The 17,599-nt window shown below is 50.6% G+C and overlaps 1 protein-coding gene across 1 annotated transcript in view; it reads left to right on the top strand.

The window, feature by feature from the left end:
- Nucleotides 1-3,133: 3,133 nt before the first annotated feature.
- The window catches only part of MFN2 (mitofusin 2), a 27,748-nt gene continuing 13,282 nt past the window's right edge, over nucleotides 3,134-17,599 (top strand). The window contains exons 1-6 of the mRNA XM_024749729.1: nucleotides 3,134-3,294; nucleotides 4,507-4,642; nucleotides 8,953-9,131; nucleotides 13,164-13,299; nucleotides 16,329-16,491; nucleotides 17,173-17,297. Of these exons, the coding sequence (XP_024605497.1) occupies nucleotides 8,957-9,131; nucleotides 13,164-13,299; nucleotides 16,329-16,491; nucleotides 17,173-17,297 (599 nt within the window). The 5' untranslated portion in view covers nucleotides 3,134-3,294; nucleotides 4,507-4,642; nucleotides 8,953-8,956. The remainder of the gene's footprint in view (nucleotides 3,295-4,506; nucleotides 4,643-8,952; nucleotides 9,132-13,163; nucleotides 13,300-16,328; nucleotides 16,492-17,172; nucleotides 17,298-17,599) is intronic.

The raw sequence follows: 17,599 nt of genomic DNA, 5'->3' as shown, positions 1-17,599 counted from the left end.
GCTGTTCTATGTCATTTTATATAAGGGACCTGAGCACTGAAGGATTTTGGTGTTCCAGGAGGGTCCTGGAACCAATCCCCTGCGGATACCAAGGTACAACTGAATAATGTGAACCATAAATCCTAGTGTAGAGGAAAAACTCTATTGTTTTTCCTTATACTCCACACAATACTCCACTTAATGACACTTCTGGTCACCAAATGTGTCTGGGTTTTTCCCACACCAAGCAGTCCTCCCAATTCTGAGTGAAAACAGAAAGGCTGTCTTGGGGATAGCATCAGATCCCATAGGTTAAGGGCGCAGTCCCACAAGACCGCCCCCACTTCAAATGCCAATTGCAAGTCCAGGTTGTCACCTGTGCTTCTGATGAACCATTTATAAATTTCAGATTCCCATGAGACCCTCCTGAAGTTTGATTAATTTACTAGATGGCTCAGAGAACTCAGGGAAACAGTTTACTTACTAGATTACTAGTTTATTATAAAGGGATACTACTTAGGAACAGCTAGATGGAAGAGATGCAGAGGACAAGGCCTGTGGGAAGGAGTGAGGAGTTTCCATGCTCTTTCTTTTCTTTTTTTATAAACGTATTTATTTATTTTTGGCTGCATTGGGTCTTTGTTGCTGCGCGTGGGCTTTCTCTAGTTGCAGCGAGCGGGGGCTACTCTTCGTTGCCGTGCTCAGGCTTCTCATTGCAGTGGCTTCTCTTGTTGCGGAGCACGGGCTCTAGGCGCGCAGGCTTCAGTAGTTGTGGCACGTGGGCTCAGTAGTTGTGGCTCGTGGGCTCTGGAGCGCAGGCTCAGTAGTTGTGGCGCACGGGCTTAGCTGCTCCGCGGCATGTGGGATCTTCCCGGACCAGGGCTCAAACCCATGTCGCTTGCACTGGCAGGCAGATTCTTAACCACTGCGCCACCAGGGAAGCCCGCCATGCTCTTTCTGGGCACGCCACCCTCCCAGCACCCCCACTTGTTTACCAGCCTGGAAGCTCTCTGGACCATAGTTCAGGGCTTTTTATGAGGACTTCATTACATAGGTGTTAAAACAGGCAGGTAGGGCTTCCCTGGTGGTGCAGTGGTTAAGAATCTGCCTGCCAATGCAGGGGACATGGGCTTGAGCCCTGGTCTGGGAAGATCCCACATGCCACGGAGCAACTGAGCCCAAGCACCACAACTACTGAAGCCCATGCCCCTAGAGCCCGTGCTCCACAACAAGAGAAGCCACCGCAATAGAAGCCCACACACCGCAACGAAGAGTAGCTCCTGCTGGCCGCAACTAGCGAAAGCCCACACGCAGCAACGAAGACCCAACGCAGCCAAAAATAAAATTAATTAATTAATTATTTTTAAAAAAATACACCAAAAAAACAGGCAGGTAGCTAGATGTGAGCAGAGAAAGGGGAGCACAGGCCGGATGGCAGGAAACCATGCATCTTGGGGTTCACAGGCAGACAGAGAAAAACAGGAACCTCCAGACTGACAGGAAAGCACATATCCTGGGGTGGCAGACAAAGAAAGGTGGGAAAAGGTGGGAATCTCCGGTGTCCAGATGTAACCTTTTGCTCATTATGCTCTCATTACAATAAAAATTAGCCTTGCAGATAAGAAATACCCATCATACACTGGCGCCACGACACTTCCAATCAAGGGTTAAATAAGGACAAAAATCCCTCCTCCTCTCGGGAAGGTGGAGCTGGAATGAAAATCAGGGAACACGACCCCCAAGCCTTCCTTCTGCAATGAATATTCCGCCCCACATAACCGACTTGCCAAGAAAACTCGGGGCAGCTACTCACCTGTCTGCCTGCTCTCCCTTTGAGAGAGTACTTTTGCTTAAATAAATACTCAATTTACTTTCTTGACCTCCCTGTCTCATCTCTGAATTCTTTCTGCCATGGACAAGAACCTTTCTTTCACTGAGAATATAGGCATGGTTGATTAAATCATCGGCCATTAGTGATCAAGTCAATCTCCAACTCCTCTCTCAGGAGGTTGAGAGGGGTGGTGAGGCTGAAAGTTGCAACCCTCTAATCACGTGGTTGGGTTCCCCTGGCAACCAGCCCCCATCTTTAGGAGTTTTCCAAAAGTTGTCTCACTAACACAAACTCAGGTGTGGTTGAAAGGTGTGAATAACAAAAAGACACTCATTTCGCCTTTATTTGAATAGCTCTGAAGCTGTTTCAGAAACTGAGGACAAGACTAAATATTATGACAAAAGATGCCCCTATGGCTCTTCTATAGGTAATTACCAGGGCTTTAGGAGCTCTGCCAGGCACAGTAGACAAAGACCAAATATATAGTCCTTATTATAAACCACAATATCACAGCGAGCCACTTATGTAATTTTAGATTTTTTAGTAGCCACATTTTAAACAGTAAAATGGACAGGTGAAATTCATTTTAGTAATATATATATTTTAACCCAATTTATCCAAAATACTATCATTTTACAATACAAAAATATCAATGAGATTGTTTACATTCCTTTTCTTACCGAGTCTTACACATCTCAGTTTGCACTGGCCACATTTCAGGAGCTCGTAGCACACATGGCTGGGGGGGTACCATACCCGAGAGCGCAGGCTTGGAGCCTTACCCTGCTGTTGTTGAGGCCATCAGGAGTCTGTTTATTGCGGTGTCCCAGTGCCTGGCACATAAGGAGGCCTAGTAAGCTGCCATATGTGAGCTGGGGTAATCTCCCCTCTGAGCCAACTGGGACCGCTGTGAAAGTCAAAACGATGTATGTTAGGTAGCTTGCTCAGGGACTGTTGCTGTTCTTACTTCCTCAAAGTCAATTGAAGGGCGGCAGGCCCAGGCTTGCTTCCTGTCTTACTCTTGAGAGCTCTTGTCTAAAATACCAAACGCAAGCTTGGATTCCAGAGCAGACAGGGTCCTTGGGGTCAGGCTCTGGGGCAACAAACGAAAGAGCGGGAAACTCTAATCTACGCCCTTGGTTTCTTTTCCCCTTGACAGCTCGTGGCCCCGCCCACCCCAGCCCTTACCGGCGCCTGGCGGAACTACAGCCCCCATGATGCAGCGGGAGACCCGAAATTTACGTCATCGGCTTGGGACGCCTGGGCGGTGAATAAGGTCGCTGAGCCAGGTGACCCCTGACCCATAAGCGTTAGTAGGGTGGAAGCTGCTGAGCTCGGAGTCCAGCGACTCACCGGGACCAGAACGGCGAACCTGCGGCGGCTGGTGACGCGTGCGTCCTGCCTCCTCCTCCCGCCTGTTCCCGGGGGGCGCGTGTTGGTGACGTCGGGGTTATGATGGCCACCGGGAGGCCGGGAAGGTGAAGGTGAGAGAGCGAGCGCGTCGGGTGGTGGGGCCCGGCCCAGGCCAGCACGGCGAGTCCTGAGTACCCCGGCGTGGGCCTGTGAGACGCCGGGTTCCCGGGGGCTCAGGATCCGGGCCGGCGGGCGTCCCCACTTTCCGGCCTCGCCGCCGGGCCCTCAGCGGCCCTGACAGGAGGGGGCGGGACGCGGGACTCGGGAGTGGGGTCCCCTAAGGCTTCTTGTCACCCCCGCTTTCTCACCCTTCACCACTACATACCAACCCTGCCCTTTCCCCATTTCTCATCCAGTTCTCTGTATTTGCCTGCACTTATTCAGCGCGAGAGGTGCCTACGTTCATCACCGTAGGCGCCCTGCTCTGACTTCCCCAAATTTGGGCATTTCTTGCTCTCGCACAGTTGTCTCTTGTTTGGCTTCTCAGTGGACGGTAAGCCTCCTTGAGGGCAGGGACTGTTTTTTATCCATCTGTAACTCTAGCGCCTAGCACACACACACACACAGGGCAGACAGAAAATGTGGAATAATTAGCTGCTTGGATGCTTGAAGACAGAGCTGCCCATTCCCGTCTGTTTTAAGCCTTGATTGCCCTGTTTCTTTAATTTCTCTATTTACTCTCTCTCTCTCCTCCCAGACTGTCACCCTTCCCATCCCCAAGGGTCGGGTGAGGCAGCTTCCCATAATTGAAAATAAGTGAGCTTTACAGTCAATGGGAGGTGATATCTCAGTTCCCAGCTTGGCCGCTTAGCTAGCAGCCCATAATCTCTTAAGTATTCCAGGCGTCTCTTTGCACCATGGAATTGAGAATTAAGTAAGATATTTTACAACATCTGGTAGATAGAGGCTTTCAGTAAGTTCCACTGCTCTCTCTCAAGTCCACCTTCCCGTCTCTAATCCTCAGTGCCACAGCCCTCAAGCCCAGTCCTTGACCTGGTTCTGCCCCCTCCTGTCACCCCTCTGGATGTGCCTTTACCAGGGTCCCTGCTTCTCACCAGCACACGTCTAAACACGTGTTTGCGCACACCCGGGCTTGGCCTCGCACCTGTGTGTTGTGTTTTTCCCCAGGGCACTTCCTCACATACCACCCCAATACCTCAGTGAGTAAGCTTCCCTCGGGGATGAGTTTGTTTGGCTTTTAAACCTGATTAGACTTCTTTGGCATCTTTTTTTTTTTTTTTCCTGCCCTGTTGACATGTCCCTTTTCCTTTCCAATAACTCAGAATTGGTGGAGTCAACACAATCAGTAGCCAACCTCAACCTGAGACAGGACAGAGGAGAACTCAGATTCTTTTCATCTTTTTGACTCCAGCCATGTCCATGATGCCCACCCTGTGAAGGTCTCTCACCATCCATAAAGTAAGTGGGGTGGCTGTGACACCTGGCACGCTGGATCTGGGTGGAGTGGAAAGGGGTGTACTCTGCTGGCCATCCAGCAGCAAGTCTCTTGGATGGGGTCATCTCTGCGCAGAGCTGGAGCATTCCAACCCACGTTGGAAAGAACTGTAGTTCCTTTTACCTTCCATGGAGGATTTCACTGGTTGCCGAGAGAGCCCGTGTAAAGATTGACTGTTCAGAAAGTGACTGGGATCTCTGGGCTCCCAGAAGAATGAGTCTCTATCTCCCTCGTTTGTTCTCTGCTGTGCTGGCTCCTCCCTCCCCCTCTCTGCCCAGCAGAAGTTGGCCCGTTGGCTCCTTATCACAGCTCTTCTAAGTGTCTACTCTGCCCCTTTACCCTGCAAACTCTTTTGTTTCCGTTTCTCAGCTTTTCCTCTGTTCCAGTTGTGCCAGCAGACAATCCGTGGATCCATTTTATTTTCCCTGCTAGGAGCTGCTCTGCATGAAACTGGGTAAAGAGGTGGTGTGGATTCAGGGACTGTGCCTGGGATCCAGACACACCTTGTGGTGAATTTTGCTGTTGCTATCCCTATACCCAAGGCACTTAATCCTCCTTAACTAATAGCCTAGGTTGAGGCAGAGCTTTTCAGTACCTGGGAGTGCTAATAGCTGTTTAATTTTTTTTTTTTTTTTTTGGCTGCATTATGTGAGGTCTTAGTTCCCTGAGCAGGGATTGAACCCATGCCCCCTGCGTTGGGAACATGGAGTCTTAACCACTGGACCGCCAGGGAAGTCCCTAACAGCGTTGAGCATTGGGTTTGGTTCTGGTCTTAGGTTAATATCTGTTAATATTGTACCCCCAGCACTTTTTTGGGGTGGGAGTGGGAGACTACTAGGATGAATGAGGATTTTCCCAAAGTATGACCCACGGGGTTTTAAAAACTGTGACATAGAAGAAGGGTTTCTGCAGATAGATTTGTGAAATGCTGCGTTAAATACAGTTAAACAGGCCTTCCTTCCCAAAGTCTTTGCTGTGCTCGTGTACTCCAGTGGAGGGGGACTGTAGCATATAGTGTTTTACAGATTGATTCTGCTATGGGATCGTTTTTGTCCACTGCAGTTCTGTGGACCACGCTTTGGGAAATGCTGCTGTAAACTCTGAAACCACGACCTCAAGAGCGCTTTGAGGCGGTCACAACAGCTTGAGGTGTGCCACGTAGTGTATAGCTGATACCGGAGCTCAACTCTGGCCCAGCTGTGCTTGGGGGACTGGCTGTGCATGCCTGCTGTGAGCCCTGTGGTGAAGTAGGGGCTGTCAGGGCTTTCCAGAGGAGGAACAGGAACCAGCTGTTTCCCCCAGCTCTAGAAGCATAGGAAGCCAGCAGGTGGAACCCCACGATAGCTGGGGCCCTATCTTGGCTTGTGTGTGTGTACTTGCAGCTGTGGTCCGTTTGTGCACGTATGTATGCCCAGCTTGCTCTTTGGAAGGATTACATCCTGGAATCTGAAAGATTTGTTTAACTCCCTTGGCTCACTGAACTCCAAATAGTAGGAAACAGATACTTAGCCAAAGGCTGCTTTTTAAGAAAAAAGTAAATATGTGTATTCCGGGATTGAAAGGGTAGGAAGGTAATCCCCTTTAGGGGCATTCACTATCTCAAACCCTGTCTCTTACAGTTGTAGAGGAGGAAAGTAGAAATGGAAATAGGTTACTGCTGTGTATTAGAGACTGGCTTTCTAGAAGCTCACAGATTAGACAGGGAGAAAGTATGACGAAAAAAAAAAGCCAAAAGTCTGGTAAGGTTGCATGGCCTCCACAGAGATGTCAAGGAAGGCTTCATGGAGGGGGTGACACTAGAGTTGGGTCTAGAAGGACAGGAGGAGTAGGCCAAATGGGTGAATAAGGAAAGAGGATTCCAGGCTGAAAGCAACATGTGTAACACGAACATGGAATCTCAGCTCAGGCACGAACAGAGGCAGAGAAAGCAGTTTGGAGGGGTTGGCGGTTCGGGACATGCAGCTGCAGGCTGGGTAATGTGAGAGCAGGGCAGCACCTGGATGGGCTGCACTCGGAGCAGACCAGGTAACCTTGAAGCACTAAGCTTTAACTAGTGTGTATGCTTTTAAATCTTGCATTTACTGAACACTAACGCCTTTGGTGTCATACCCTTTGGACTTGCAAACAATGACCAGAATTTGAAAGCACTTGCTTCTAAAAGCCCAGCTGATCTGAGAACTTGCTGCCTGCAAGCAAGTCACTTCTGGGGCGGGGCACTGCGGAGCCTCACCCCTGAGCTGACCTGTGTCCTTGATCCCCATGGCAGCTGCCGTCGGGCAGCTGTGGGTGTGCTGGTGGAGGAGTTGCCTCTGCCCTCCCCTGAAGGCTGGCTATTCCAGGGGGAGGTCTTGTGATCTTGCTGGTGGAGTTTATTACTCTTGTTGTTATATAATATGTAAAACTACCTTTGAGTTCGTGCCATGTCATCTTTAATCTTCTCACGGTCTACGTGATGTCATGCTTGTACATGTGACGAATCCAAGCATCTGAGGTTTAAACAGCCGAGAAATAGTACAGTCACGATTTGAACCCAGCTCTGTCTGATTCCAGAATCTATGTATAATGCTAGCTACATCGTGCCATCCCAGACCCAGTTCTCCTTTCGGTGACTTTCCTCTTCTGCTTACACATATCCCCTGTTTCTCTAAGAGTCTTTCCTGCTGGGCCACAGTAGGCCCGATTTCAGTGTACTCTCCTTTTCTGCTTTGGAGGAGCCAGTGGTATTTTCTTCCTAGTTCCCCTTCTCAGAGCTCTGCTGTCTTTCTTATTTCAGCCTTTGACACGTGGGCTCCATGCTTAGAAAATCTCCCAGCTGTGGTGTATTCCTGGGGAGGAAGGACACACTCACTTTCCTCTCTCATCTCCCCAGAAATCAGGAACAGCGCAAAATAATTGGTAGGTTTAGGCAAAACCTGTGGGTCCCCATTTCCCTGTGTGTCTCTCTTTCTGCCCACCCTTTGGGATGGTTAGTTCCTAAGGGCCACTTTTCAGTTATTATGCATTTGTTCCAGATGTTCTTTCTGCTTCTCAGGAACTGGTTCAAATGCTTTGGCAGTTTCTCGTGTATGTTCACTTGTGGGCAATGCGCTGTCGTTTCCCAGCTAGAGCGAGTGCCGGGTCTGGTGGAGAGCGGCGTGATTAGGGTGGTTGGGTGAGAGGGCCAACAAGAAATTGCTGGGTGTTGAGGAGGGCGGAACCGGGCACACACAGCTGTGCACACTCCCCTCATCCTCAGAAAGGCCTTTTCCCCGTGACTTCCCAGTGTCTGAGGGCTCTACTGAAGAAATGGCACTGTGCGAGCTGGGAACTCTGAGGAACGATCCAGGGATGCCCAGCCACATCTGGGGACCACCTTCTCTGGTCTGTCTCTCTCTTTTGACTTTGAGCAAAGATCTCTAGGGCTTTGGAGTTAAGCCTCACGGCCCCTCGCATGTTATTGCCACGTGAAGAAAAAGAGCCTGCAAAGATGTGTGTGTGACGGAATAAGAGCAGGAGAGCTACCCACACACACAGACTGTGATGATAAGCAATGTTAATAGTGCCTGTCGCAGAGTGCTGGGGTTGTGGATTTTTTTTTCCTTTAGTTTCCACATTTTCTACAGTGTACACATTTAAAATGAAAGGGAACAGTAAGCGTTCTTAAGTAAATTGTAGAAGTAGACCTCTCTCATTTGAAGATCACCCTTCCTTGCCATCCACTCCTCCACCCCTCCCCAGCAACCAAAAATAAAACCAAACACAAAAAACCTGTTAGGAATTAGGGCCATCAGGACTGGGCAGCAGAGTAGCCAGGGCAGGGTGGTGGGAGGGCCTGACCTTGAGTGTCACTATGCTGTCACTGCTTTCAATGTTCAGCGCTTTTTCTCAGGGGGGTGATGTATAGGAAATAAGTGAGATTTCTGTCACTCTTTTCTGCATAAGGCTAGGAGGAGGGCTTCTCTGTGTGTTACCTTGTGGTTCCCCTCTGTCTCTCTCTGAAATGGGGAGGGCAGGCCTGTCCCTGTTCACCAGGCAGGGAACAGCCAGCGCTAGACCTGAGCTCGGGGCCCTGGGTGCCCACACCGTGTGACATGGAGACAGGCCCAAGTGGTCCCTTCCTACTCTTGAGGTGCTGGTTCTGATCTTGCTGTCCCTGATCTAGTCCTGGAGGGCCCATGTTCAGGATGGACCCTCAAGCTGGTGCCCGTCCCCCTGCTGCACCCCACTGCACGCCAGCAGAACGTCCTGAGCTGGGTGTCCCTGGGTTCGCTCACGTGTCTTCTTTCTCTTGCAGCGCAATGTCCCTGCTCTTCTCTCGATGCAACTCCATCATCACAGTCAAGAAGGATAAGAGACACATGGCTGAAGTGAATGCTTCCCCGCTCAAGCACTTTGTCACCGCCAAGAAGAAGATCAATGGCATTTTTGAGCAGCTGGGGGCCTACATCCAGGAGAGCGCCACTTTCCTTGAAGGTGAGACAGGCAACCCACTCAGCCAGGCCCACTCCTGTCAGCCTCAATATTTAGGTGGCAGGATTTGGGGATGGGGAAGTACAGCATTGCTCTTGAGGAGCTCATGACCAGATGGGTTGTCACCTTCAGTGGTGCTCTGCTCTTGGAATCATGGAATTGGACTCCGGGGAGATTGGGCCAGGAAAACAAGGGACCTATCATTGAAGAATTCTACAAACTCTGTTCCATTTAGTCACGAGGGGTAGGTGAATTGTATCCTCATCTAAGAGACAAGGAGATTGAGGTTTTGAGAGTTGTTTGATACCTTGTAAGTGACACAGCGGCCTTTACCCGGGTGTCTCTGACTCCAAAGCCCAGGTGTTTTCCTTGGCCCGGTCTGGCTGCCAGCAGCCCGGGCACTGTCCGGGTGTTGGTTGTTCCTGACCAGGGTGTTCTCTCACTGATATTTTTAGACAACAGGACTATGAATAAGAAACTTGTGTCACCAGTACCTTTTCCTCTAGTTACTAATTTGAGCCCAAACTCTAATCCCTGCTCTGTCAGCAGAGAAGGACTGGTTCCCAGGGCCCCACTAGTTCTGAGCACCAACTCCAGCCACTGGCTTCTCAGACTCCCTCTCTAGAAGGCACACCTTGGCTCTAGGTTCTGGGATTGTCAGTGAAGACCCAGTAGCTGAATCTTATCTGTCCTTGGTTTCCTCATTTGTGAAAGAGGGGCTCAGGTGAGACCAGGGGGTTCCAAATTCTAGTCTGCAGAACCCTAAAAGTTCAATGGGAATGCCCCTGGGACACACTGCTCTCCACTTTCTGCTTTCCACTGGAGCACCTTGGCTTCTGGTTGGGTTACATGTCAGGCTGCTACTTTAGGCTCCCTTTAAAGAAGGGAAATAGTTCCAGTACTATGCTGTAAATGTTTGTCCCTCCATGTTCACATGTTGGAATCCTCAGGCCCGAAGTGTTGGTGTGAGGATGTAGGGCCTTTGGGAGGGGATTATGTCACGAGGGTGGAGCCCTCATGAATGAGATTAGTGCTCTTATAAAGGAGACCCCACAAAGCTCCCTCGCCCCCTTCCGCCATGTGAGGATACAACAAGAAATCTGCCACCTGGAAGAGGGCCCTCACCTGACCAGGCTGGCACCCTGATCCGAGACTTCCAGCCACCAGCACTGTGAGCAGTACGTTTCTGTTGTGTCTCAGCCACCCAGTCATGGTATTCTGTTCGAGCAGCCCGAATAGACTAAGCATGGACTCTTTATGCCCTGCCCTCAGCGTGGTGCTTGAAGCAGGAGAGGCGTTCCCGAAGTATTTGTTCCATTTAAAAATTTGAATTTCAGGGTTATAAGATTGGTGGTTGCAATTATTCCAGTTTATTATTGTTTGTTTAGCAATAGTGCTGGTGTGCCTGGCCCTGTGCCTGCAGAGATGGGACAGACCAGGCCCCTGTCCCGCCGGAGCCCAGACTAACCCTCTGTGATGCTCTGACTCACTCAGATGGTTCTGTGGACGAACACGTGTTTAATAATGAAGGTGTTTGTGTGATGGCATCAGGAGTGGGTGTTTTGGTTTCTCTTTTTGTGAAAATACGGAGCCTCTCGTATTGGCGGACTAGAAGGGAAAGCACTGGAGCGATCCTGAGATGTATTTGGGATTGTCCTGGCTAGCGAAGGGGATGGCTACTGCCTTGGGACCCTTCTCTAAAGGGCAGGTAACAAGAGCTTGTTGGCCTACTGCCTGTTTCTTTTAAATGTAGCCACAGGCTTAAGAGCCGGCTTCCTCTGGGGCGCATTCCAAAGGCCGCACCCCGGTGCCCACATAAGAGAAGAATGTTGATGGGTCTGAGTAGCGGGTGACCAGTGGATGTGGGGAGATCTTGTTGGTTTGCTCACTTCCTTTTGTGGCACCAGCTGCGGGGGAAACTCACTGGGCATATCTGAAATGTGCTCGCCGTGCTCTGGATGCTGTGGGAGTGCTCTCCGTGCTGGGGCCTATCAGCCCAGTGGTTCACAAGTGCCCTAGTCTGTTTGGGAGTCTGTAACAGAAATACCGTAGACTTGGTGGCTTGTAAACAACAAACATTTATTTCTCACAGTTCGGGAGGCTGGGAAGCCCAAGATCAAGGTATCGGCAGATTTGGTGTCTGGCGAGGACCAGCTTCCTAGACTGCTGTCTTTTCTCTGTATCATCACATGTAACCACACGGCAGGAGGGGCTGACTAGCTCTTTGGGTCTCTTTCGTAAGGGCACTAATCCCAGGCATGGGGTCTCCTTCTCTATATACAGTTGACTCTCGAATAACATGAGTTTGAACTGCGCGGATCCACTTATATGTGGATTGTTTTCAATAGCAAATACTGTATAGTAGTACAGAATCCATGGGTGAATCTGTGGATGCAGAACCGTGGATACGGAGGGCTCACTAAATTACATGCTGAGTTTTGACTGTGTGGAGAGTCGGCGCCCTACCCCCCGTGTTGTTCAGGGGTCAGCTGTACCATCGTACCGTCATCACATGGGGGCACGTAAACATTTAGTCCATTGCAGCAAGAGTGTGCTGAGGGGCAAACACCCGTCTGCTGTCCAGCCAGCTCATGACCTTCCTCGCGCAAGTGCTGCAGGGCTGGGGTCAGGATCTTGCTCGGTTGCTTCCATCTGTCGTCGTGTGTTACCCACCTGCCTGTCAAGGGCCCTGTGCACCTGCTGCGCGCTGCGTGCTGGGATCGGACAGCTTGGCCCTCGTGTGGCAGGTGGTGCAGACAGGTGAGCTAGGCGGCTACCCTGTGGTGAGATAAGGGCTAAGATGGGAGGAGTACAGGGTGCTGTGGGAGCATAAACAAGGGGACCAGACTCAGGGGCGGTCAGGGCAGGCTACGTGGGAAAGAGCCAGGCACCCTGAGGCGGTGCATTCGTTCTTCAGAGTGGGGGAGGGGCGTGGGGAAGCACTGAGCAAAGCCCAGAGCAGTGGCAAGTGTGGGGATGTGGTGAGGCAGCATGCGAGGCAGCGGGTGCCCAAGCCCTGGCTGGAGCAGTGAGCGGGTCCAGAGCAGGCAGGGCCTCGTGAAGGTGCACAGGGACCCGGTCCCAATCCCAGCTCTGCCATCTGCTAACTCTGATGCGTACACGCCGTGGATTAAATGAGACCGTATTTGAAAAGTGATCAGGGGCTTCCCTGGTGGCACGGTGGTTAAGAACCCACCTGCCAATACAGAGGACACAGGTTCGAGCCCTGATCTAGGGAGACCCTGCATACCGCAGAGCAACTAAGCCCCTGAGCCATAACTACTGAGCCCGCGCTCTAGAGCCCACGAGCCACAACTACTGAAGCCCACACGCCTAGAGTTCATGCTCCGCAACAAGAGAAGCCACCGCAATGAGAAGCCCGTGCACCACAACAGAGTAGCCCCCGCTCACTGCAACTAGAGAAAGCCCACGTGCAGCAACAAAGACCCGACACAGCCAAAAATAAATACATAAAAATTAAAAAAAAAAAAAGAAAAGTAGTCAGAACAGTGTCTGGCATATAGTGAGAACTTGGTAAGTATTTGTTAAGTCAAAAACATATAACTTCATTAGGTACCTGCCCCCATTCTTAGCGATTTTGTGTTTTAATCCGTTTAATCCTTTCAGTAGTCACATGAAGTAGGTACTGTTGTCATCTGTGTTTTAAGGGTGAGGAAACTAAGACCAGGAAGGTTCATTTGCCTGGGGTCACAAAGAGCCAGGAAGAGGTGAGAACCAGCACTTCTTGCACTGGGATTCAGGCAGACTTGCTCCCAAGCTGTGTTCTTTGTTTTCTGGCTGCGCGGCCTGCGGGATCTTAGACCTCCCACCAAGGATCGAACCCACACCCCCTGCAGTGGAAGCTTGGAGTCTTAACCACTGGACCGCCAGGGAAGCCCCCCAAGCCGTGTTCTTCACTGCACTGCGGCCCACAGTAGGGAGTAGCAGGGAGCTGTGGTGGTGGACCCTGCCTTCCAGACTTGTGACTGTGGGACTCTGACCGTGGGGTGAGCCATTTTCAATCTCCGCCTCCAGACACCTACAGGAATGCGGAACTGGACCCTGTTACGACAGAAGAACAGGTTCTGGACGTCAGAGGTTACCTGTCCAAAGTGAGGGGCATCAGCGAGGTGCTGGCCCGGCGGCACATGAAAGTGGCTTTTTTTGGCCGGTGAGTCTCAAAGCCCTCATACCTTCTTTCTTCCCAGCAGGGGGCAGGCAGGGAGGCAGACACTTTGTGTGGGATCACAACCTGAGGGCCCCAAGGCAGAGAAGCAGCTGGCATGCTTCAGTGCTCTCCTTCTTATTTATTTTTAACTGTGGGTAAATACACATAACATAAAATTTACCATTGTAACTATTCTTAAGTGTACGGTTCAGTTTCGTTAAATACATTCACATTGTTGTACAGCCATCACCACCATCCATCTCCAGCACTTCTTCCCCTTGGAAAATTGAAACTCTGCCCATTAAGTAACAACTCCCGTTCCCCTCTCCCCACCCCGCTGGCAACCACCATTCTCCTTCCTGTCTCTATGAGTCTGACTACTCGAGGTGCCTCAGGGAACTGGGATCACACAGTATTTGTCTTTTTGTGACTGGCTTCTTTCACTCAGCATAATGTCCTCTAGAATCATCCATGTTGCAGCATTTGTCAGAATACCTTCCTTTTTAAGGCTGAGCAATATTCCATTGTATGTATGTACCATATCGTGTTTATCCATTCGTCCATGATGGATACTTGTTGCTTCCACTTTTTGGCTGTTGTGAATAATGCTGCTGTGAACGTGGGCGTACAAATATCTGTTTGAGACCCTGCTTTCAATTCTTTTGGGAATATACCCAGAGGTGGAATTGCTGGACCATATGATCATTCTGTTTAAAAATTTTTTTTCTTTTTGGCCGCGCTGCACGGCATGCGGGATCTTAGTTCCCCGATCAGGGATTGAACCTGTGCCAACCTGTGCCCCCTGCAGTGGAAGCTCGGAGTCCTAACCACTGGACTGCCAGGGAAATCCCCTGTTTTTAATTTTTTGAGGAACTACCCACCATATTGTTTTCCATAGCGACTGCACCATTTTAATTCCTACCAGCAGTGCACAGGGGTTCCAGTTTTTCCATATCCTCCCAATACTTGTTTTCTGTTTTTTTGATAGTAGCCGTCCTAAAGGGTGTGAGGTGGTATCTCCTGTAGTTTCGATTCGCATTTTCCTAGTGATTAGTGATGTTGAGCAGCTTTTCATGTGTTAGTTGGCCATTTGTATATCTTCCTTGGAGAAATGTCTATTCAAGTCCTTTGCCCACTTTTAAATTGGGTTGTTTGGGGGTTTTTTTGATGTCGTTTTGGTGTGGGTTTTTTGTTTTTTGTTTTTAAGTTGTAGGGGTTCTGGATTTAATTATCAGACATATGATTTGGAAATATTTTCTCTCATTCTATAGGTCGCCTTTTCACTCTGTTAACTGTCCTGTGACGCACAGAAATGTTTTATTTTGATATAGTCCAATTTATGTATACTTTTTTGCCTATACTTTTGATGTCATATCTAAGAAATTGCCAAACCCAGTGTCATGAGGCTTTTCCCCTATGTTTTCTTCTAAGTGCTTTATATTTTTAGCCCTCAGATATCCTTCTTGTTACACTTTGTGGTCTGGTAGGCACCTCTGGAATGTTTGCTACAGTACCAAGGACTTCTCCAGCTCTCGGTGGGCACTGACTGGGTGGCCTACACAGTGAACTCAGTTCTGACACGCTGCCTGGAGGTGGCGTCAGACCCCCCAGGTTAAGAGCCCGGTCCCTCAAGACGCCCCCGCTTCAGGTGCCATTCGGAAACCTTGGCGTCTGACCCACTGGCTATAGATCAGAGGTTCCCACGACCTCCTCCTCTTAATTTGCTAGAGCGGCTCACAGAGCTCAGGCAAACATTTACTTACATTTACTGGTTAGTATATAAATATGGGATACTGTAAGGGATACAGGTGAAGAGGTACACAGGGTGAGGTCTGGGAGGGTCCTGAGCACAGGAGTTTCTGTCCCTGTGGAACTGAGGTGCACTGCCTTCCACCCTGAAGCTTATCAGTTCTCATTGTTCAAGAGCTTCTGTGGAGCTTAATCCACAGCGCCCTCCTTCCTTTTCCTGGAGGTCAGTGGGTGGGGCTGAAAGTCCCAACCCTCTTATCACTTGGTCTTTCTGGTGACCAGCCCATCCTGAGGCTGCCTGGGGGCCCCACCTGAGTCACCTTACTAGCATAAACAGGTGTGCCCAACAGGGGCTCCTTATGAGTAACTGCAGACACTCCTGCCACTCAGGAAATTCCAAGGGTTTTAGGAGCTCTGTGCCAGGAACTGGGAACAAAGACCGAACATATTTCGTGTTATACCACAGCACCTTTAAAAAAAGTAAAGCCCAATACAGGAAAAAAAAAAAGACACCCAGACGGTTGGGTGCTGTGCGCACAGTGGTAACCTGAGGAATTGGCACTCTGCCACCCCTGCCCCTAATCACCTCAGGGATGGCCCTCAGACCTCTGGGCTGTCATTTTGCGTCCTCCCCTCAGAGCTGTGGCCCTGGCTTTGGTGAGCTGAAGAGATGAGTCTGCAGAGTAGAGCTGTTTTCAAGACCCAGAATGTCGGAAAGGGGTGTGATGGGCAAGAATGCTACAGTAATCTGCCCTGTAGCGGGGCCCTTATCAGCTGGGACTGACAGGTGGGGCTTCATGTTTGGGAGGAGCATGTTGGGAGAAGAGCAGCAAAATTGGCCTTTTGTAGAAAACCAGGGACTTTGGGGTCATTCAGCTGAGGTCACTTAGACTGAGGAAGACACCCTGGGGGTGAGTCAGTGGTTCCAAGTAGAAGAGAAGGAGTGGGTTGTCCCTCGAAGTCAGACAGGTCATCTCCAGAGTGATGCTGAGAGCCTCAAGCTCGCTGGTGGGCTCCCTTGAGGGCAGTGAGTGTCTGTGTGCCAGTGCCACACCAAGGGAGCCCCTCGTAGGCTGGTTTGCCGTGATGAACCGGGAGCACATCACAGACACGGTCACCGTGTTTGTCCAGCATTTTCATAAACACAGAGAGCCCTCTCTGCCTGTCTGGGCACACGCCTCACTGTGGAGGACAAGACTTTGGACTTCCAGGCTGTAACTTCTTAGTGACAGCCTGAGACGCAGATAGTGGTAGCTTCACTGACAGCCGGGATTTCCTCGTAGGACGAGCAACGGGAAGAGCACTGTGATCAATGCCATGCTCTGGGACAAAGTGTTGCCCTCCGGGATCGGCCACACCACCAACTGCTTCCTGCGGGTGGAGGGCACAGATGGCCACGAGGCCTTCCTCCTCACGGAGGGCTCAGAGGAGAAGAGGAGTGTCAAGGTGAGGGGACAGCGCCGGCCCGGCTCTCAGCCCTGGGCGTGCTGGTGGGTTAAATCTGGGCTTAGACCAGCCAGCGCATCCACTGTGCCAGGACCACTGGAAGCTCTAAGGAGAAGGCAGTGCCCTCCACTGCGGTAGTCTGGGAGGCCCTGTCCTAGCCTGGCTGCTTGGGAGTTGCGAGAGCTTCAGGGAGGGTCTGAAAGCTGGAGCGCCTGAAGTCGGGATTCACAGTCCTTGTGAATTGCTGGGCAGGCCTTTTCTCTTTGTGATGAAGAGCATAAGTGCCTTGTTCTTTGGCGTGTTGCCAGAGAGCGATCCCTGCATTTGCTCTGTGATTCTGACACGTCAGCTTGGGGCTTACGTGTTTTCATTTTTCTGAGAGCCAGCTGCATTCTTGGTTGGGGCCAGATGCTCATTTTGGTTCATAAAGAACTAATTAATGCAGGAAACCCTCAGCTTTAGGACAACATCCAAGAAAGAAACTCAAAAGAGGAGTGAAGAATAGTTGGTTCTTATTGACAGCTCCCAGCTCTTGACTTTTTATGTGTGAAATGAAAGAAAAAGGGGTAGCAGATCAGGCAGCAGTCTCAGGCCATCGTGCTGTGGCCACATGGCACTGGAAATCTCCATGCTGGAGGCTCTTCCTCAGCCCTGATCTTTCTTTCCCTTATCCCCCATCAGACTGTGAACCAGCTGGCCCACGCCCTTCACCAGGACGAGCAGCTGCATGCCGGCAGCCTGGTGAGTGTGATGTGGCCCAACTCCAAGTGTCCGCTTCTCAAAGATGACCTTGTGCTAATGGACAGGTAAGAGGGAAGGTGCCTCCCCAGGAGGTCCAAACTGGGAGGGCACCAGGTTTCCATTTCTGGATCATCCAGGCCAGGATCCCCTAGGTCCTGTTGTTGCTCTGCTTAAGTATTGCTTTTCAAACTGGCTCAGCCAAATCTTCCTGCCTCTTGGATTTCCTCCAGGGTCTGGTTACTGTATCCCTGGGCAGGTGTCAGGGCCCTGAAGATGTCCCAGTGATGGCCTGTAAAGAGGGATAGGGAGGATGCTCAAAAGTTGGGAAGGTTCTCAGCCTCAGCCCAACATTAGTGTGTTTATTGGG

Source organism: Neophocaena asiaeorientalis, unplaced genomic scaffold, assembly GCF_003031525.2.
Source record: "Neophocaena asiaeorientalis asiaeorientalis breed wild unplaced genomic scaffold, Neophocaena_asiaeorientalis_V1.1 scaffold275, whole genome shotgun sequence".
Classification (NCBI taxonomy): domain Eukaryota; kingdom Metazoa; phylum Chordata; class Mammalia; order Artiodactyla; family Phocoenidae; genus Neophocaena; species Neophocaena asiaeorientalis.
Note: the sequence above shows the minus strand (reverse complement) of the source record. Positions and strands in the feature narration are given on the sequence as shown.